The 22,069-nt window shown below is 42.6% G+C and overlaps 3 protein-coding genes across 7 annotated transcripts in view; all 3 read right to left on the minus strand.

Annotated features, from left to right (window-relative positions):
- LOC135513862 (phosphoglucomutase-like protein 5) overlaps positions 1 to 1,407 on the minus strand; it is a 44,546-nt gene extending 43,139 nt beyond the window's left edge. For all 3 annotated transcript variants that reach the window (XM_064936832.1, XM_064936833.1, XM_064936831.1), the window contains exon 1: positions 709 to 1,407. In XM_064936832.1, the coding sequence (XP_064792904.1) occupies positions 709 to 966 (258 nt within the window). In that variant the 5' untranslated portion in view covers positions 967 to 1,407. The remainder of the gene's footprint in view (positions 1 to 708) is intronic.
- A 1,630-nt stretch (positions 1,408 to 3,037) lies between these two features.
- LOC135513516 (forkhead box protein D5-like) lies at positions 3,038 to 4,111 on the minus strand. The gene has a single exon (XM_064936394.1). The coding sequence runs from the start codon at positions 4,109 to 4,111 to the stop codon at positions 3,038 to 3,040; it is 1,074 nt and encodes a 357-aa protein (XP_064792466.1).
- Positions 4,112 to 5,812: 1,701 nt separating this feature from the next.
- On the minus strand, positions 5,813 to 21,097 carry LOC135513863 (zinc-regulated GTPase metalloprotein activator 1-like). Of its 3 annotated transcripts, none has more exons than XM_064936836.1 (16): positions 20,804 to 21,097; positions 20,308 to 20,449; positions 19,876 to 19,962; positions 17,822 to 17,918; positions 17,148 to 17,239; positions 15,322 to 15,381; positions 15,059 to 15,096; positions 13,724 to 13,770; positions 12,275 to 12,361; positions 12,055 to 12,099; positions 11,195 to 11,251; positions 8,879 to 8,930; positions 7,358 to 7,426; positions 7,058 to 7,123; positions 6,679 to 6,805; positions 5,813 to 6,579 (listed from the first exon to the last, which is right to left on the minus strand). In XM_064936836.1, the coding sequence occupies exons 2-16, from the start codon at positions 20,420 to 20,422 to the stop codon at positions 6,506 to 6,508; spliced, it is 1,113 nt and encodes a 370-aa protein (XP_064792908.1). In that variant the 5' UTR covers positions 20,423 to 20,449; positions 20,804 to 21,097; the 3' UTR covers positions 5,813 to 6,505. The 3 variants fall into 3 exon arrangements, with proteins under 3 accessions (XP_064792908.1, XP_064792907.1, XP_064792906.1); XM_064936835.1 differs by having other exon boundaries at positions 20,308 to 20,457; positions 20,804 to 21,096; XM_064936834.1 differs by lacking the exon at positions 20,804 to 21,097 and adding an exon at positions 20,567 to 20,722.
- Positions 21,098 to 22,069: the final 972 nt, after the last annotated feature.

The raw sequence follows: 22,069 nt of genomic DNA on the forward strand, positions 1-22,069 counted from the left end.
CAATTACAATTCGAACAATATGTTATGAATTTGCAAAACATAATGTTACGAAGGCTCCGGTCTAGGTCCAAGACGCTTCTAAACAGCTTCTACCGCCAAGCCATAAGACTCCTAAATATCTAGTCAAATAACTACCCAGACTATTTGCAGTGCACCCCACCCCCCTCTGTACACCACTGCTACTCTCTGTTGTCATCTACGCATAGTCACTTTAATAACTCTACCTACATGTACATACTACCTCAATTAACCGGTGCTCCCGTACATTGACTCTGTATCAGTACCCCCCTGTATATAGTCTCCCTATAGTTATTTTATTGCTGCTCTTTAATTACCTGTTACTTTTATCTCTTATTCTTATCGTATTTTTAAAAAAAACTGCATTGTTGGTTAGGGGCTCATAAGTAAGCATTTTACGGTAAGGTCTACCTACACCTGTTGTATTCGGCGCACGTGACTAATACAATTTGATTTGATGTTAGCTAAGTGGCTAACGTTAGCTAGGCGATGAGTTAGGGTTAGGGATTAAGATTAGGGTTAGGAGTTAAATTAAATGGTAAAGGTCAGAATTAGGGGAAGGATTAGCTAACATGCTACCATTGTTAATCATGCTATTGTTCTGTGCTTAATTTATCATCTTTATTAACATCATCATCATTACCAACCCTGAACTTGTTCAAACTTTCTGGCATGACATTATTGTTTTACCCCGTTGGCGGCGGCCATCTGCACAATAATCTCGGTGGCGGCTCGGCTGAAGTAGCGTCCGTCGCTGCCCACCACCATGGTACATCCCTGGCGGTCCCTCAGGTCGATGGACGACAGTAAACTCTGGATGTAGTTCTGCAGGTAGTTCTTCTTGCCCTCGAACAACTCCGTCTTCCGCCGCAGCCCGTTGGTACCGGGCCGCTGGTCATCGAACGGGCTCGTTTGGACCGTTACCACGGGAATGGGGTTCGTCTCCATCCTCCTCACAAGAACACACTGGGAGGGACGCTTCAGCTGGCTATACCGAGGACGCCTCTGTCCGTCACAGAAATTGCAGGTCAGATGCTGGATAGAGGTGGAGAGCCAAACATATGCTGTAAAGACGGACCGTGTTAGAGAGGGATGTGAGGTCGAGTGATGTCCGCTCTCGTCCTCCAGAAGTAGGCCCAGCAATTACGAGGGGGAAAGTGCGCTGACGCAATGACAGCACTCCAGCGTTTTCCTGAGGGATGGCTATATTATGCTGATAGGCTAACTTCCCTTCAATAAATTCCTGGTCTTGTCAGCTCGGTTTTTAGATAGGCTAGTTATACTGTACTTTTAACACGTGCCTACAGTAAACTTACAGTGAGAGCTTCGGATTTTAAAGTTCAAGTAGGCTAATGTAATGTTAAACCAAGTGCTCTCTTCCGCCTGGCAACTCCCTCTTTTCCAAATAAGTCCGACTTTCCACAAGGACAAGCGCCTGCCAAAATCAAGGAGGGCCAAAAGCCCCTACAATCAGCTGTGCCTCTGGCCAAAAATAGCCGGGTGGAGTGATGGGAGAATTGTGTCGGGTCGGGGCTGTAACCTGACCCTACTTCTGTCCACGACACTTGTCGGTTTGAGTCAAAGCACTAAGCACTGTCAGTGTGCGAGCATAAGCAGTTACCAACCGATCAATGACAATTAACTTGCATATGCGTAAAAGTGATGAGGCAGGACCTGGGGGCGAACTGTTGGATATTGGCATGGCCAAGCAGAACTCTCCTCTATAGACAATAGGCAATAGAGCTCATGGTAAAGTAAAACACCCTAGTTGGTTTTATTATTACTTTAAGCTAATGGACTAGATAAGATGAAAACCACCCCCTTTCCAAAATAACTAAACTGGGGTAAAAGGAGTGCGTCTTATTCAATGGCACTTCTCTCTCTCTCTCTCGGTGTATGTATAAGAGAGAGAGATTGCTTTACTTTGGCAATGCAAACATATGTTTCACATGCCAATTGAAATAAATTAAGAGAGAGAGAGAGAGTGGCATTATGTGCTGGTTCACTGACGCATAACTTGGTGGACAGCGCAACCATGAGCGAAATAAACTATTGAAAACCGTGCATCGCTAAATGTAAAAAAGGCCTAGCGGTCCCATAAGCCTAAAAGTAATTGTATGTATTTGGATTGCATTTATTTCATGCAATAACGTGAAAATAACTATACAAAATATGCCAACACAAAATAGCCACGCTATAGGTAGTAAACTTTTTCTATGCAATGCTGCCACACGGTGGCAGCATTGCATATTGAACTGGCCTATGGCTAGATGCAGATCCAATGTATCTTAATATGTATCTTTATATGTACTTAACAACAAAATAAAATATTGCAAAACATGTATTTGCAATAAAACTAAATAGGGAACGAAATTCACACTGACTGACCGGTTTTAGTGAAAAACAAGAGTTCTGTTTCGCTAATTACAGCAAGGACTAACAAAATTGATAACAATAAATAGTCTTATAATAATTCACAATGTCAAGATATTAAGTAATTAATATATGTTGCTGTTCAGAGGCCTATTTAGCTTATTTGCGAAGTAAGCCTGTTTGGAAATCTTTAGGTGCTATTATTTCCTCAGGCTATTTTGTTCTAATATAATAAATATTTCGCAGTTCATTGTAAGGTGTAAATACATGTGTTGAAGGAAATAAGTAATCAAAGACAGCAAAAAAAAATCTCACGGTATGATCAAACATATTTATTGCTTCATTTCAATGTCGAAACATTCGGGGAAATCACAATACAATGTAGGCATATTTTCTAATACAATTGGCAAAAGGTTTTCCACTTTTATTTCCATTTTCACATTGACACCATATTTTAACAAATATATTATCAGCCTTCTTATTTACATGAACTTCTTTTAACATATTCAACATGGAATGAACACAAATAACATGCAGTTTAAATCATTTCTCTGAGAAATGCGTAAACGTCTCTCAATTAAGCCTATAGAATTGTATCACTTAGACACAGATATTTATTTGGTTATAGCTACTACCAACAAACACTTTAACAACGAGGATAAGACATTTGAATACCCTCTGTTATTAAAGGGGGTGCGCTCAACATTGCACTTGGGCAGAATGGAGTCCTTGGAGCTGGACGCAGGCTCGGAACGAAACAACTAGCGGGGCCGGTGAGGAGATTACCATAGTCAATAGAACAATGAGAGTTGGAATTCTGTGGATTTGTGTTCTGTGGTATAGGAGAGGTTTTACTCATAATGCTGTCAATACTGAATGAACACTTTATCTGGGTATCGCGCGCAGGCTTCTGTTCTGCAGGTGTCGCTGCGTAAAGTTGCATTCTGAAGTCTCTGGGGGAAACAACCTTACCGCTGCTGCTTATTCTCGGGTACGGTAAGTAGGAGGAAGGTGGCATCACGAGCCCGTCCTGAACGGGCATATACGGGAGAGGGGCAGCCGGTGCGCTCACTTGGCCTTGGACGCAGTAAGGTCGCACGTAAGGCCGGTAACAGCTGAAGTTTGGGTAAAACATGAGTCCATCTTTCACACACTCCGGCTGGTTTCTCTTAAACCTCTTCCTGCGCCGGAGAAAGCTGCCGTTGTCAAACATGTCCTCAGATGCGGGGTCCAGAGACCAGTAGTTGCCTTTGCCTGGGTTTCCAGGCTCCCTCGGAATCTTTACAAAGCAGTCGTTGAGTGACAGGTTGTGCCTGATGGAGTTCTGCCACGCCGGAAACTTCTCCCGGTAGTAGCGGAACTTGCTACTAATGAAGTCGCAGATGCCACTCAGTGTCAGTTTCTTCAGAGGACTCTGTAGGATCGCCATGGTGATGAGAGCGATGTAGGAATACGGGGGCTTTACAGAACCGTTCTGTGGTCTCCCCGATGAAGGCGCGTCTGCACAGAAACTGTTCTCGCTCTCCCCGGACGAGTCGAACTCAGAGCAGTCCAGTTCGGCGCTGGACTCGGCGGAGGAGCTAGGTTCGGTGGTGTTCTCGGTCCGATAGAGACGAAGCTGGCCATGAAGAGGCTCGTCGTCTCCAACAACGTCGACCTCATTTGCGTCCAGGGGAAAGCTAGTCTGCTGGGACGCTTCTAACTCCTTGGAGAGGGTCATGACTGAGACCACAATGTCCACACACGCGTAAAAGCTCACCTTATCATTAATTCTTAACATGCATAAAAGCGCAATTACCGATGCGTAACAGTGCACACAGATATGTAGTCTCTGACTTTCTAGGCCCCTCCTGTGCCTGTGCTCCTGGTCAGCCTGTCTGTGGTGACCATGGGAGTTTGGGGTTTTTATTAAAGCTGAGCTGTTACCCCCCCTAGCTCAGTCCCATTCCCACTCAGACCTATGACAGTAGCCCCTCGCTGCGGGGTGTTAGATGGACCAAGGAGAAAGCTAATGGGGAGGAGAAACCTTACATGCTAATTGGTCTTGTATGCAGACACCACAAAGTTCATGGGGGTGAAGCTTCTGAATTAAGAGTGTTCAATGAAATACAATAATAAAATGTATCGACTATAGTTAGCAAAAATCATGTATTTTTTAGGGTATAATCAGAATGGTGCTAACGCAGGTCTGTCTATAAAATATTGAGTTCCAGAAATGGCACATTATTGGGTCTACAAAAAATTGCTATTATCTCGAGTAGGCTATATAAAGCAGCCTACACTTGAGGCAAATGCATTGTCGTCAACTTTATAACTTTAATTGGTATGCAGTATGCTCCACCTTTATTCACAGGGTTTACTTTGAACCGTGGCACATTTCCTGTTCAATTAGGCCTACTAAAAGCAGCACAGTAGCTCGACTGGAAGCGGGGATGCAATGGGAAATTTGAACACCACACCTAAACCCCGATAAGAAACTAAGCGTTTTACCCTCCAGACCCCTGTGGTTTCGTTTAGTTTGCCACCTTGGGATGCCCGCAGGTGATGTGGCCATGAAAATGGCCGTGGGACGGCTCCCCGTGGCCGGGAGAGAAAAGCAGCTGTAGAGGCATCTTATTAACGAGCAAATCAGCATTAGAATCGGGTAGAACACAGCGCAGCTGTGGCCTACGGGACATGGCTGGGGTTTATGGTCGGAGTGAATGGCCACAGCCATCCTCAAAGCAAACCCCGGGCCTGTGCGAGAATATGTGTTAAAACAGTCTTCGGAAACCCATCTCAATTGAAAATGCAAAGTTGGGAATACCCCACCTATTTTTTCACCTGTGTGTGTGCGGGTCCACAGGACGTGAGGAAATCGAATGATGCACAGCCTACAAACTACCTGTAAACGCGCTAATATCGGTAATTAAGCCTAAAATAAACACAACCAACTCAAACCATCCAACAACAAATTAAATGCACATGTAGATGTATACCAGACAATAAAATGTACACTATCAGCCAAAATGTATATTTGACTTAAGACAAAAGCATCCGATTTGATAGGGCCAATATCCGTTTAAAATCGTTTTCATTTGTTTTCGTTTCCATAGTTTTTCACTACTATTGCAAATTCCTTGACCAAGACTTGTCTGCATACTTCTTGGCGATTCAGAAAATGAACGGGGACCCCATGCAACTCTGTCACTTCAAAACAATAAAACCAAGGCGTTAGTTAATATGCTTGAAACATTTTAAGCACGTTGTGGAATATTGCATTGGATTTACGCAGACAAGACCACTCGAGTTTCAAAGTTTATATCAATTCATAGTTCACAATTATTGAACAAGCGAATTACAAGAAAATGCCAGGCAATACTTTTATAATAATTGCGAAATATAAACATAAAATATTGTAAACTCAAAACATTAAATCAGATTAAGTAATCATTTTTCTTTATTTCAATAATTGATACACCCCATCAAGTAGTCAAGCTTGTTGACATTTACAGATTTTACAGACTAATTTTGTGGTGCACCAGTTGAGATAAGATGTGATAAAAGCCTTAGCCTGTCCAAAACCTTAACTTCACCAACAATTTACAGATTATAAACACAGCAAAACTATTGATGAATACACTCATGCTTTCAATGAACAGGTTATGGGTGTTTGGAGTTTCCAAAGTTAAACATACTTTACAAAGAAAATGATAGTAAGGGCACTATTTACTTCTCTACTTTCCAATTGTCTTTTTGATCTTGATTGTGTGGAGAGTGTATGACTGGGTAATGGTGTTGATGATGGATTGAGTCCACTCACACACTAATCTAATGTTTCCTCGTAGCATTTGCCTCATCAGCAAGTGACCCAATTACACCCAAGAGTTAAGAGACTACACACTGTGTATAGCCTGACTGTACTGTTGTCAATTAGATGCTTGCACTGTGGAGGTTTGGCCTGTAATCATTGTTAATAGCAAATAACATAACGTTTTGAGGTACTCCTGGACTGAACTGGAACACTCCACAGTGATGAGGATTACTGCAGGTACAGTAGGTGTTTCATTGTGTGGAGTGTATCAGAAAAAAACAGTAATAGTTCACTGTGAGGAGAGAGGGGTGGGGTTCTTGTTTAGTTCCTGTCCCCAACTTTCAGTACTGTTAAGATGAACTGTTCCTGTAGGATCTCTCTGTCCAGGTTTCTCCCTGTAGAGGTGAGGGGGGATACAAAGGATGACTTGGTCAGGCTTTATTGAGTAAAGCATTGAACACACACACGCACACACACACACAAACACAGCTGACCTATGAAGACGAGGCGGTTAACCCTAGGCTCCTCCCCCCACACCTGTGGGGTCTCATCCAGCTCGTAGAGTTCATGGACCCCCTGCAGCATCACCTGTTTGGCTTTACCTGCGATGGACACGATCCCCTAGGATAGCCAACACACACACGAGCACACTATCATTCAGACTGAGACATACCTACAGTGTCCAGAAATCAATACACACAAAGGACTGAATCCTAACTTGAAATCTGCTGTCATATGAAATGTTTGTCCAATAAAATCTCCCATTTACATCAATGAATGCATGGAGGGCGTACTGCAAATAAATGTACGCACTGCATTACCACAGGGATGCCTATTGAAAACCACTGACAGAGGATAAACTATGTGTTTCACCTTCAAGCGAATGACAATCATGGGAAGTCCAGCTTGGTTCTTGAATGCTTTCTCCCACAGAAGATCCTGGAAAGAAGCAATCTTTTGTAAAACGGAATGTTTCTGATGTGAAAAGACGAGGTTTCTTTTATGGACCTTATAGTCTTCATGAGAATAACCCGTTTAAAAACAATGATAGAGATGTGTCTCCATCTTCTGATGAAGCAGGGATTTTAGGTGGCACGTCAAACTCATGTTGGCAGAAAATAAAGGTCCATTGTAATAAACATGCTGAATAACAGTGTTAATGTGTATGCTAACCTGGATGAAGACATTCAAAACATCCTCTGAGAGACTCCCAGCTACTTCAAATGTCACTGTCAGAATACTCTGGAGAGGAAAAACCCGTACAGCACAGGGTTAATATTGTTACATTTTTTGAAGCGAAAAAGCAACTAAATGTAAACTAGCTATTGTGCTTGAAATGATTGCTCTGAAATGGACTATTTTATGATTGAAATCAAACTTATTTGAAAAACAATCTTTGCATGCATGCATATTGCTAAATAAAATAAAAATGCTTTGATTAATATCAATATAAACTGCTTAAGGAAAGGAACCAGCATATTTTTAACCATTCAACCCAATGCCATTGTCACACCACATTTTAAGTGCTACCGATGACTGTCAATGAACGTGTCAAAAAGCTCAACTCTATCGAACACCGTAAACCAGCTGACACCCTTCTTTACCCACCCCCCCTCCCTCCCTCCGCTGTATACTTCCTTACAGCATAACAAGGGCACTTTGCAGACATTTAGGGCATTGTGTGGAAGTGGTAAGGTTACACACTTCCTTTTTATTTGGTATAACAACAGAAAAACAGCGCTCTTATTAGCATGAAAAGAGCAACTTGGGGGGGGGGTTGGACCTACGGGGGAAGAAGGGGGATAACAAGGGCGGTTCAGCTTCATGCGGGAAAGGAGACCTGGCAAAACCAGATTACAATGCAGCCATTAACCCCCGTGAGGTGCAAACATGACTGAAAAGTGAAGACCGATGCCAAACCAAGCCGGTCACATTCTACCCATGTGCAGCCAACCCCAGTGTTTCCCCCAGTGATCCCCTTTTGGGTCACAGACTAAAAATGTATCCTGGTTTACCAATGGGCTCACGAGTCGCGCAGTGGTCTGAGGCACTGCATCTCAGTGCAAGAGGCACCACTACAGTCCCTGGTTCGAATCAAGGCTGTATCACATCCAGCCGTGATTGGGAGTCCCATAGGGTGGCGCACAATTGGCCCAGCGTCGTCTGGGTTTGGCCGGGGTAGGCGGTCATTGTAAATAAGAATTTGTTCTTAACTGACTTTCCTAGTTAAATAAAGGTTAAATAAAAAAGTATACTTCAAAAGATTGAAATGGGCCTCAGCACAAAAACAGTAGGGTAGGGACTTTTCACTAGTGTGTCATCCCCTGAAGGCATTAGGGACCACACTCTGCCCCAGGACTGTCTCCCTAGCTCACTACATACACAGCAAGTCGATTCCATTATAATATAGGGAGTGAACAGAAATTCAATAAATAAATAGAAAAAAATCACCCATTATTTTCTACTTTTCACCTCCTGAATTAAAATATAATTGACCCCAACCCTGTGGTTGTTGATTACACAACGATTGCTCATTCCTTTTCTATAAAACGCCTGTTTGTGGGCAGCCGATGAAAAAAACGAGACCAAAAACATATTGTTTAAGATACGGATAGAGCAGACATAATCAAAGCTTGCAACCTTCCGGTTACTAGACCAACACTTTAACCACTAGGCTACACTGCCGCCCCTTACCTTATCCAGATGTGGTCTTGTTGTTTTCACAAGCTGTAGCTTTTCTACCAAGCTGTGAGATAAAGAACAAACAGGTTTTAAGTGTTTCTGCAGTATCTTTGATTACATGACAACTAACCATGCAGACACATGGAAATCTGGAAGCATCTATGGTATTCCTAGAGTTTGTCAACCATTCTGTGGTTTTATATGTCTACGTGAAGAAAGGTATTTTCCGATGTCAAGGCGTACAGCAATGAAAAGTTGTAGTGTCCCATACTCACAAAATAGGTTGTATACATTATTGGTTTGTGTGTATGTGTGTTGGGGCATTTGAAGAGAGAGGAGATCGGCTGTAAACCATGAAAACCCACGCCCCCGATGCCATCCCGTTGTTCCTCACCAGCCCCCTTGACCCCTCAAGGAGGACAAACAATGTTGAGCAGCTTTAGCCCTCTCTGCTGCTAGTGCCACACGTGGACCGGTGGGGGGTCACTTCAAACAGCCAGCGTGGGCTCTGGGGAGGGGAGGGGGGGGGGTCAGGGAGGGGAGGGGAGGGGAGGAAGGCAGAGGAAAGGGGCTATCTGTGTACTTAGATGACTCTCCTCAGGGATCATTACACACACACACACACACCTAATCCTCTGCAGCTGGATGGGAGAAGAGAAAACATCAGTGACTCCATTCATGTGAAGAGAGGTTTACCACCAATGACTCCATTCATGTGAAGAGAGGTTTACCACCAATGACTCCATTCATGTGAAGAGAGGTTTACCACCAGTGACTCCATTCATGTGAAGAGAGGTTTACCACCAGTGACTCCATTCATGTGAAGAGAGGTTTACCACCAACGACTCCATTCATGTGAAGAGAGGTTTACCACCAACGACTCCATTCATGTGAAGAGAGGTTTACCACCAACGACTCCATTCATGTGAAGAGAGGTTTACCACCAGTGACTCCATTCATGTGAAGAGAGGTTTACCACCAGTGACCCCATTCATGTGAAGAGAGGTTTACCACCAGTGACTCCATTCATGTGAAGAGAGGTTTACCACCAGTGACCCCATTCATGTGAAGAGAGGTTTACCACCAGTGACTCCATTCATGTGAAGAGAGGTTTACCACCAGTGACTCCATTCATGTGAAGAGAGGTTTACCACCAGTGACTCCATTCATGTGAAGAGATGTTTACCACCAGTGACCCCATTCATGTGAAGAGAGGTTTACCACCAGTGACCCCATTCATGTGAAGAGAGGTTTACCACCAGTGACTCCATTCATGTGAAGAGATGTTTACCACCAGTGACCCCATTCATGTGAAGAGAGGTTTACCACCAGTGACTCCATTCATGTGAAGAGAGGTTTACCACCAGTGACTCCATTCATGTGTTGGAGCTTTTACTGCTGTTTTACTGTGGTAACAATGAGGAACCCCCCATGGTCCTACAATTCACCAACCCCTCTATAGCCTGGGCCCTTCATTACAGGGAAACATGGTCAACAACAACACCTCTGTACAGGCTGCTGCACTGCCATGGTTAGAAGGGTAACAACTATAAATATTCACTGCTCAAAACTACTGTCCTCTAAGAAACCTTTTCGGAGTAGAGAGTGGTTTAGAACGGGGTAGAGAGTGGTTTAGAACGGGGTAGAAAGTGGTTTAGAACGGGGTAGAGAGTGGTTTAGAACGGGGTTGAGAGTGGTTTAGAACGGGGTTGAGAATGGTTTAGAACAGGGTTGAGAGTGGTTTAGAACGGGGTTGAGAGTGGTTTAGAACGGGGTTGAGAGTGGTTAATAATGGGGCTGAGAGTGGTTAATAATGGGGCTGAGAGTGGTTAATAATGGGGTTGAGAGTGGTTAATAATGGGGTTGAGAGTGGTTAATAATGGGGCTGAGAGTGGTTAATAATGGGGCTGAGAGTGGTTAATAATGGGGCTGAGAGTTAATAATGGGGCTTAATAATGGGGCTGAGAGTGGTTAATAATGGGGCTGAGAGTGGTTAATAATGGGGTTGAGAGTGGTTAATAATGGGGTTGAGAGGGGTTAATAATGGGGTTAATAATGGGGCTGAGAGTGGTTAATAATGGGGCTGAGAGTGGTTAATAATGGGGCTGAGAGTGGTTAATAATGGGGCTGAGAGTGGTTAATAATGGGGCTGAGAGTGGTTAATAATGGGGCTGAGAGTGGTTAATAATGGGGTTGAGAGTGGTTAATAATGGGGTTGAGAGGGCTTTAGAATGGGGTTGAGAGGGCTTTAGAATGGGGTTGAGAGGGCTTTAGAATGGGGTTGAGAGTGCTATTGATTCAAAGCCACACTGTACTGAAGACACTTACTTAACTCCATCCTTGTTGTCAAAGGAATGCAGATCCAGAACTTGAGATAAGTCCACCCTAGAGAAACAAGTAAGATAAACAGGTCAACAAGTAAAACATGGCTAATTTCTGGTTTCATTTTAACACTGTGGGTCAACTTAGATGTGCATACTACGCTTTGATTTTAACATGCATATGTAATGAAAGCATGTTGATGTCACAATACCACTGCACTAGATAGGACTCATCTGTTTTGTTATTAACCATTTAATGGGGCAATCTGCGACTTTGTTATTGTTTTAACCGCAGATTGCCCCTTTAATATCCAGTCCACAGAGAACCATTGACACATGGAGGACAGGAGTTGTGGGAATGTTGTTCTGGTTAGCCCCCTATCTGTTTTGGGCTTTCATGTTCTCTGTAGTATCTCTGGGGTGCAGAGTGGATCTGAGAGAGAGACATCCTGCCTTTGATACATGCAGAGCAGCACTGATTTCATTACCCAGCCAGCACCTACTTGTGTCTTATAACTCACAGACACAGAATGGGTGGTGCCTGGTTGGGCGTCAGCGGGGTCAGAGAGCAAGGGTTTGTGGGTAACGGGAAACCCTAGGATTGGGGGTTGTGTCTGTGTAGGGGGGGCTCAAATACAAGTCATGGCTGATACGTTTCATCTGTTTTACAAGAACAAAGCTGGAAAAACATGCAAAGGGATAAGTTTGTGTGTGAGAGAGTTTTATGTGTTTAAAATAGTCCTAGTAAAACCCCTGTAACATGAAGCAGGGCTGTGTCTCCATGTCGGGTTATGGCTCCAGGTCAGAGTAGGGCTACAGTAGACAATCACCATCCAACGTTCATATAGGCCAAATTAACCAACCCACCTTGACTTCTGACATTCCAGAATCTTGACCAGACCATTTATAGACCTTTAGAGGGAAGATGTTTCTGATGACGTTACATACATTTACATAAGGGAATCACACATCTGATCTGAACTATCAAAAAGTACAACTACAAATGGAAACAGTTCCTCACTTGAATATTCTTTCAAACAGAACAGTGTATTAGTAAAAAGCTCTGTAAAAATAAACTAGTGGTCACCTGACGGTGTCTCTGAGGTGGTTGAGCTCTTCTCCATTCACCAGGTCAGTCTTATTGATGATGGTAAGGTCTGCCAGGGCGATCTGCCTGCACATACAACAGTAGAACCAATATAGTAACCTTTACAAAGCTGTATGGTGTTCCACTGGTGTTCCCAAGCCCTCCTGAGGTGTGTGTGTGTGTGCGCGTATGGCATTGTAAAGGACGTGCCACACTCAAATGGGATCCCTATTATGTTGGAGAGGAAAACAGCAGTAGAAACAGAGAGCAGTGTATAGACATTCCTCTCTGTAGGATCACCAACACCACCAGAGGACTGATGGGACAGCAGGAAAGGAGTGAGAAAACAAAAAGTCCCAAACCTTTATGGAATTTAAACTGTCAAAAAAACTGTGTGTATAAAACATGTTTCCTTCCTGTACTAAGACAGACAGACATAGCATACCTAGCTGTGTGTATAAAACATGTTTCCTTCCTGTACTGAGACAGACAGACATAGTATACCTAGCTGTGTGTATAAAACATGTTTCCTTCCTGTACTAAGACAGACAGACATACATAGCATACCTAGCTGTGTGTATAAAACATGTTTCCTTCCTGTACTAAGACAGACAGACATAGCATACCTAGCTGTGTGTATAAAACATGTTTCCTTCCTGTACTGAGACAGACAGACATAGCATACCTAGCTGTGTGTATAAAACATGTTTCCTTCCTGTACTAAGACAGACAGACATAGCATACCTAGCTGTGTGTATAAACTAGTTTCCTTCCTGTACTGAGACAGACAGACATAGCATACCTAGCTGTGTGTATAAAACATGTTTCCTTCCTGTACTAAGACAGACAGACATAGCATACCTAGCTGTGTGTATAAACATGTTTCCTTCCTGTACTGAGACAGACAGACATAGCATACCTAGCTGTGTATATAAAACATGTTTCCTTCCTGTACTGAGACAGACAAACATAGCATACCTAGCTGTGTGTATAAAACATGTTTCCTTCCTGTACTGAGACAGACAGACATAGCATACCTAGCTGTGTGTATAAAACATGTTTCCTTCCTGTACTGAGACAGACAGCATAGCATACCTAGCTGTGTGTATAAAACATGTTTCCTTCCTGTACTGAGACAGACAGACATAGCATACCTAGGTGTGTGTATAAAACATGTTTCCTTCCTGTACTAAGACAGACAGACATAGAATACCTAGCTGTGTGTATAAAACATGTTTCCTTCCTGTACTAAGACAGACAGACAGACATAGCATACCTAGCTGTGTGTATAAAACATGTTTCCTTCCTGTACTGAGACAGACAGACATAGCATACCTAGCTGTGTGTATAAAACATGTTTCCTTCCTGTACTGAGACAGACAGACATAGCATACCTAGCTGTGTATATAAAACATGTTTCCTTCCTGTACTGAGACAGACATAGCATACCTAGCTGCTTCATTGACCAGTCCCTCTGGTTTCTCTTCTGTCAGATGCTGCAGGAAGATAATTCATTAACCAAAGTTAGTGAGACCAATTTTCTGTTCTGACAAGTCACTATCCTCCAGTCCACTGACGCAAAAGAAAGTCTAAGCTAGTTTTCACCTTTAACTATATTTCAAACTTGATTCAGCCCTGGGATTGAAGAGTAGATAAATGGACCAAAACTGACACAAAAAGTGACATCCCCAAAATGAAGAGAAGAACATGAATGACCCTCACCAATCCAACCTGTGATACAAGAAATCACCTGCTGAAACCAGGAGATAAATCAGATCCATTTTCTATGTGTCCTGCCCCTGCAACGGGGATGGAGACAGCGCTGGTTTCATCTCCTGAGTGAAATATGTAATAACATAGGGACTAGTGATCGTAACCTCTTCTCCTGACCCCTAAACATCAACCTGTCAGTGGATGTCCCTCAGCTCTGGCCTTGCGAGTGATGGAAATCAAAAACTAAATACAATGACCACCACTATTAAATCACCTTCCTCCATCACCATACCCCTGAGCCTGGGGCCTGATGGTGAGTGAGAGGCCTGGGACTTGAGTTCTCATCTGTCCCCAGTCAGAAGAGTATTTCAGGAGCAGAGGAGTGGAGAAAGGGGGTTATGGGGTGTGACAGTCCCATTAGAGTGATCTGCTCTGATATCAATTACCCCTTCAGTTTCAATCATCCTCTCTCTCGCTCCTCTTCCCCCTCTTCCTCTTTGTGAGGGCCGAGGTGACACCTAGGCCGTGAACGTGTTGACTGGCCAAGCACGACACCCTCAGATTACAGCCTATTATCCAGGTGTCATTTGACCTGATCCTCTTCAAAGTGTTTAAAGGCTTTGAGTTTGGGAGGGTGGTGTGTGTGTGTGTGTGTGCGTGCGTGCATGCGTGTACAGGGTTTGTAACTTTCCGTAGCCTCTACAACTTGCGGACAAGACAAGATTGTTTGACAGATTCTGAGGATTGTTATGTGATGTCAACTTTTCAATTTTACAATAAACTGGAAATTACTTCAGCTGTGGCTTTTTCATTCAAAACAACTGGGAATCTCTGAATCCGGCTGGGAGAAACAGTTTTAAACAGTCATCCAACTTGGAATTCCAAGTCAGAAACTCTGGCATCTTACTCATGCTCTGACTTTCCGACCTGAAGAACACAGACGTCATGATTTAACCTAATCTTTTTCAGAATTCCCAGTTGTCTTGAAAGCCCCATTTCTTTCAGGAGAATGTAGAGTAAATTTAGACAAATGAACCCGGACTCAGCCTGAATGTCTGAATGAGCTTTTACCTGCATTGCGTATTTAGCATCAATGACTGTGACAATACCTGTAAACAAAATCAGAAAAGACAATAAGAGGGCGTGCACAGACTACTCAATGAACTCTGACCCTGCAGCCTTTTGGTGTTTGGTCCAGCTTGTGTGTTCAAGTCACTTTCCATGTCCACTTGTGCTCCCCCACCCCTCAATGAACACCACATGGAATACACACCGACAGCTCCTAAACACATCCATTGGAACACACACATTTAGCACAAAATAGATTGTTTTACCGTCTAGATAGATGTCACTCCCTAGTTCTGCGTCAACCCAGAACATGGAGGCCACAGCACCTGAGAGGGTGAATTAGAGAGATATTTAGATTGTATACTGCAACATTAAAGAAGTTTTAAGAACATTACCGAAGTAAAACAACAGTATCAGGAGACATTTACTAACCAGTACAGTTTGCCTCTACCCCAAGCACAGCCACATTCATCCTGCTAGAACTCAGTGGACCAGATAAAACTAATTTGAGCAGCTTTCAATTGTTTTTTCTCCCCATAGGTACATTTAGATTGCTTCCAGGCATTTCCATTTCTCCACGGGGGAAGTTATTCCAGTGCCATGTCACCGTAGCAGGCCTACCTTGTTCACATAATGCACTTTTGTCAAACCGTCAGGCGGGAATAAGAAAGCATGGTAAATATTTGATAGGAGAGTAATGAAAACTGTTTGTGAGTGGCATCCCACGCACCAACCGTCCAGCCTCTTCCTCAATAGGAGGTGCCAGCCCCCTGGGACCTCTCTGATTGACAGGCCTGTCTGGGCCAATGACAGCCCTGTCTCAATCAATAACCAGCCTGTCTCAGCCAATGACAGAGTGGAGGGGTGAGGAGAGTCCCGGTCGGAGCGTGCTCTGTCAGTCCCATGTGTGGATCAGTGGTATGTAGCTGGCTGTGTCTCTGGACCACTGACACCTGTCACTTATTGACACACTCCAGTGGTCACAGGGCTCGCCCCGTAATGGCCTCCTATTGATTTCCTTTCCCCCCCTGGCTAAACGTTTGCGGCCTGATGGCTTCCCTGTCCTGATGGGAATAGGCTGTTCAGATATCACCCCCCTGCCGCACCCCAATAATCCCAATAGTCTTAAGTAAGAAGAAGCTCAACTAGCTGGACTGTTCTAGAAGTGGACGTCTGGAGTCAAAGTAAGGCCAACAACACAAAGCTTTGGTTGAGCATGCTGGAACCGTGAGGTCAAGAATAGTATTGACTGTCGACACAAAATACGAGGGCATCTATTTGCATAGCAGACAGAATAGCACTCGGGCTTCAAGAATCATCCCGATGAAGTGAAATGCCATTTAAATACATTACACTTGCTGTCGAAACTTGCCTGTGTATACTTGTGAGCCTGTTGTTGCTATAACGTACAGCTGTATTCTAACCCAATAAGAGAGTAAACAGATTTGAGTTGACAGAGAGTGAAGCGTTCTTTAAGAACAGCGATTGTAAAACTGGGGTTTGCAAGTCGCAGGAGGATTTTGATGGGATTAAAAATACTCCAGTCTGAACCTAAACTACTAAAACCAGGTAGAAAGTGTTTAGAAATGATGAACCTATATACATATATATATTTTATAATTTAACCTTTTTCTTTAATCACAGTATCTTCAATAACTTCCAGGTCGCAGTTGTAAATGAGAACTTGTTCTCAACTAGCTTACCTGGTTAAATAAAGGTTAAATAAAAAATACATAGAATAAATAGAGGTATTAGCAGAGCTATTTCGAGGAATTGGTTGATTTTGTGGTCTCACACCAGTGAGCTTAACATTCCTCATCAATGGTCAGGTCGCATTGTAAATGAGAACTTGTTCTCAACTACCCTACCTGGTTAAATAAAGGTGAAATAAAATAAAATAAAAATAATATTGGCAAAATTGATGATTGACAATTGAAAAATGTGGGTATGTTGTTCTCTTGTCATATAAATTGCTACATTTACTATAAATAGTGGCAGGTGGCATTTTTTTTCACAATGCAAATATTGGGTAGTTATTCACAGTTCACATTCAACTGATTTTATTTGGCTTTGCACGACGTGCGTAACTTACCTGGATCTGCAAGTCCTGTCGTTTCTAGAAGAATATAGTCAAACTTTCCTTTCTTCTGCATGAGATTTTCTATGGCTTTCAGGCCATTGTCTCTAGAGGAGGGAATTATTGATAAGGTATGGTAGGTATTGTCAATTCACATCAGGGAATGATGGCCACCCAGATGATGTTAAACCTAATGCAATGAAAGGGGATGTATTATCTGAGACCAAGTGGCAGTGTTTCAACCAGTTGAATGAATGGGCAGAATTTAGATGCCCACCTAAATAGATATACCCAAACATAGTTATTTTTCATGAGTTGGCCATAAACAATAACTGGTAATGTTGCATAGTTTAAGAAATGTCTGGAACTCACCTTTCTGGTAAAAAAAGACTTATAAATTGCTGAGGTGTACTCACTTTTTAGGACACAAGCTGAAGTATATAGTACACATATGATGAAAATGCATGTATGAAAAATCAGATTATTTATTTCCTATTCAATGAAAGTGGGGCAATAGGATGTGAAATGACTAACTACGGGTGCGAAATGACTATAACTACTTACTATGGGATTTCACATTTCTTAACTATAAAATAAATTTGTTCATACTTAGTGACAGTAAAATATTCGTAAAACATTTCCTGGATAGGCCATATGGGGGACTTAACATCGAAGTTAAACATACATACTTGACAGAGCAGCAGAGGCAGCCATTCCTAAGCTCCAGCCATTCCTCATACAGCTCTCCTGCCTGGCTCACAGCTAGAGACTTCTCCAGAGCACTACCTACAGGACAGATAAGGGACAACAATCATTATCAGAGCAGTAAACATCTGGGTGTTCTGCTGACTGGACTCTCAAATTTTATGCAAGAAATGTGTTATATCCCTTTTAGTGAGCATTTCTCCTTTGCCAAGATCTTCCATCCACTTGACAGGTGTGGCATATCAATAAGCTGATTAAACAGCATGATCATTACACAGGTGCACCTTGTGCTGGGGACAATACCATTCTGGGTTCAACTGTACCGGGCAGATGGCGTCGTGTGGGCGAGCGGTTTGTTGATGTCAACTTTGTGAACAGAGTGCCCCCTGGTGGCGGTGGGGTTATGGTATGGGCAGGAATGAGCTACCGAAAACAAACACAATAGCATTTTATTGATGGCAATTTGAATGCACAGAGATACAATGAGGAGATCTTGAGGCCCATTGTCATGCTATTCATCCGCCGCCATCACCTCATGTTTCAGCATGATAATGCATGGTCCCATGTCGCAAGAATCTGTACACAATTCATTGAAGCTGAAAAATGTCCCAGTTCTTCCCTGGCCTGCATACTCATCAGACATGTCACCCATTGAGCATGTTTGAGATGCTCTGGATCGACGTGTAGGACAGCGTGTTCCAGTTCCTGTCAATATCCAACAACTTCACACAACCATTAAAGAGGACTGGGACAAGATTCCACAGACCACAATCAACAGCCTGATCAACTCTATATGAAGGAGATGTGTCACGCTGTGAGGCAAATGGTGGACACCAGATACTGACTGGTTTTCTGATCCTCGCCCCTAATTTAAAAAAAAAGGTATATGTGACCAACAGATGCATATCTGTATTCCCAATCATGTGAAATCCATAGATTAAGGCCTAATGAATTGTAACTCAGTAAAATCTTTCAAATTGTTGCATGTTGTGTTTATATTTTTGTTCAGTTTTGCATTCACAACACAGATATATTCTAGGCGCTGTAAAGGATCTTGCAGCATCTCAAGGGATTCATCTAGGTTTGAACAGAGCACTTTGCTGATCCCTAGTGCACTTGAAGTAAAGATTCACCTATTTTGAATATTATATTGTTTTTGTGCATCTCTGAGTGATGTTCTATCAATTCCCTGGGTCATTTCATGTTTATCTGAGCTATTGCAGATCAAGCAGGCAAAGATTTGGCCCGAATGACGTAGCATTGCAATAAAGCCGCTCTCACTACACTAGAAGTTAATTGGAATATGACTTTAAGATTGTGAAAACGTCTATCATCCATGTCAGATTTCAATACTGGCCGATGTCATAACGTGGGAGGCTGTCTTCTCTCGAATGAGCCATTGATAATATTTTAGCAATCTTTTTTTTATTTAACAGAGGGTCTAACACATTTCTCCTATTTGTCTGACTCTTCATTCAAAGGTGCATTGCATGGTGCTGTTGTGAATGTCAGACTCCACTCTGAGGCACATTGATCTGCAGGTTGAACATGGTGAGATTGTTGACTCCTATATTGACAGTGCAGTTTGTTTAGGTGATTTTACAGCTAACTAGCTATTTCACATGCTGATATTGGTATCATTGTGTGAAGCTACGTTTGCTAGCTAGCAACCTAACGAACTAACTGGCTAGCCAGCCCATAGAGAGCATTGCAATGTGGGTTTTGTAGTCGGCTTGAGCTCGAGAGAAATCCACAACGATTTTAACATGTTGCTACCAACCATATTATAACAACAAAATTAAACATTTGTTCCCAAAAAATATTGTTCTCACATATTAGTGTAACACTGTAAATTATGGCAATGAGTGGTTTTGGGTGCATTTTTCCTTTAACCCTGTGGTACAACCAACAAGAAAACATTCACACCATCGAATACAATGTCGTTACAAAACAGCTGTAATGAAGCAAAAAATCATTTTGTACCGCTATGAAAAAATAGAGATAGTGCAACCTATATAGACCACAAAAATGAACATACCTTCTCCAAATTCATTCAGTATGACAGCGATTCTCTTATTGTGTTGCTCAGTTAAAATGTAGTTCAACAGTGTCGTCTTCCCAGCACCTATATGGGTTATAAATGAACTGTTAGTCTGCGGAAGAGGAATGATTTCTATTAATAGCACACTGTAATTACTATAGATTTCTATCCCAGTGGTCAGTCTGACCATGGGGGAGCTACTGGGTGGTCAGGCTTTTGTACCAGCCCAACAATAACAAATCTGATTCAACTAGGGCCTAATCAAAGTATTTGTGAGCTAGCTGAACCAGGTGTTTAAGTGCTAGGCTTGAACAAAACCATGCACATTACGGATCTCTCGATGACCAAGATTGATGAGCACTACCTTCACGCATGTTCTGGCAACACAGCAGTATACATGGGGGAGGGAACTAGACTTAACAGTCATACCGAGGTAGCCTGTGATGATGGTCACAGGTATCTGCTCGCCAGGTGAGAGAGGATTTCCTGCGATGGGGACCAACTCTGGGCAGTCATCATCCTCGTCCATTAAAACCTCATCCATGGCGGTTATGTGTTCGAACAGTACAATCTGTAAATCTGTATTGTATTGATAGCGTTATAACGTTAGCTTGCCTAGCATATAGTTAATATAAACGTTAACATTCAATTTCAATCACGTGTGCAGATCTAAGTTAGCTCTAACAACCTTAGGTTGAATCTGACATATATTGGTAAGATTGACAGATGTTATGTGGGACCGTTTCAAACGCATCCAACAGTGTTGTGAAGTCAGCTAGCTATTTCTAGTGCTAGGCTAGCTAGCTAACTCTGCTGCTGTCCATTCGTGCACAGGGAAACGCTAGAACACTGTTGAGTTTAAAACTGTCGCATCAATATGACAAGTGTCCGTGTGAAGCAAATCAAGGCGATGAATTACGTTTACCTGGTTTTATCTTTGATTTTATAGATAGACAACTCTTTTCATGCTGATGTTTACGTAATGTGTTCCTTTCAATTTTGTTGCAGCTGTGTGCAACGATATATACAATCCGTCTGAGAAAAGGGATTGCTAGTTAAAGTTTTCCGCAAGACAGACCGATATCTCCGAGACTTAGGTAAAATAAATATTGGTGAACAAATAAGTAGGCCTATGGTCATTTGAAGAGATTACACACTTTGAAATCATTACGACGTATTAACTAAGGATTGTTGCACCATAAACTAACAACGTGCAGCTGCGCTGTCACGTCAACAGATAGTTATTGTTTTACGGTAGAGGGCGCGCTCACCTAGCTATTCGATGCGGGTTCATTCACTCGCTGGGCCCCCAGGCCACTGGAACGTTGGGTAATCATCTCAATGTGTCCCTGCCCATTGACCTCATAGCATATTTTTGGTCATGATAGAAAGGCTAGAGGTTTTGTCAAATTGATGTAAAAAGTATATTTTTTGTGCATTTTAGCTAACCCTAACCTTAACTTAATTATCACACACAGACAGTGCGGTGAAGAAGGTGCAACAGCGCCTCTTTAACCTCAAGAGGCTGAATTCTTTTTTTCTTGTCACTTAAAACCCTCACAAACTTTTACAGTTGCACAATTGAGAGCATCCTGTCGGGTTGCAGCACCGCCTGGTACGGCCACTGCACCGCCCAAAACTGCAGGGCTGCCCTCCAGGACATCTACAGCACCCGATGTCACAGAATGCCAAAAAGGATAATCAAGGACAACAACCACCCGAGCCACTCCCTTTTCACCCCGCTACCACCCAGAAGGAGAGACAGGTGCATCAAAACTGGGACCGAGAGACTGAAAAATATATTCTCTCTCAAGGCCGTCAGACTGTTAAACAGCCATCACTAACACAGTGAGGCTGCTGCCTTCATACAGAATTGAAATCATTGGCCACTTTAATAAATTGATCACTAGTCACTTTAATAATGTTTACATATCTTGCATTACTCATCGCATATGTATATACTGTATTTTGTACCATCTATTGCATCTTGCCTATACCGCTCAGTCATTGCTCATCCATATACAGTTCAAGTCGGAAGTTTACATACACCTTAGCCAAATACATTTAAACTCAGTTTTTCACAATTGCTGATATTTAATCCTAGTAAAAAATCACTGTCTTAGGTCAGTTAGGATCACCACTTTACTTTAAAAATGTGAAAGGTCAGAATAATAGAAGAGAGAATTATTTA

Source organism: Oncorhynchus masou, chromosome 25 (genome assembly GCF_036934945.1).
Source record: "Oncorhynchus masou masou isolate Uvic2021 chromosome 25, UVic_Omas_1.1, whole genome shotgun sequence".
Taxonomy (NCBI): domain Eukaryota; kingdom Metazoa; phylum Chordata; class Actinopteri; order Salmoniformes; family Salmonidae; genus Oncorhynchus; species Oncorhynchus masou.

Coding starts and splice junctions, on each gene's coding strand:
- LOC135513863 (XM_064936834.1), bottom strand. CDS start 20,632: ATGCGTTTGAAACGGTCCCACATAACATCTGTCAATCTTACCAATATA. Junction 15,382..17,147: donor GACAGGACTTGCAGATCCAG/GTAAGTTACGCA, acceptor TCACCCTCTCAG/GTGCTGTGGCCTCCATGTTC. Junction 7,124..7,357: donor TTTTGAATGTCTTCATCCAG/GTTAGCATACAC, acceptor GCTTCTTTCCAG/GATCTTCTGTGGGAGAAAGC.
- LOC135513516 (XM_064936394.1), bottom strand. CDS start 4,111: ATGACCCTCTCCAAGGAGTTAGAAGCGTCCCAGCAGACTAGCTTTCCC.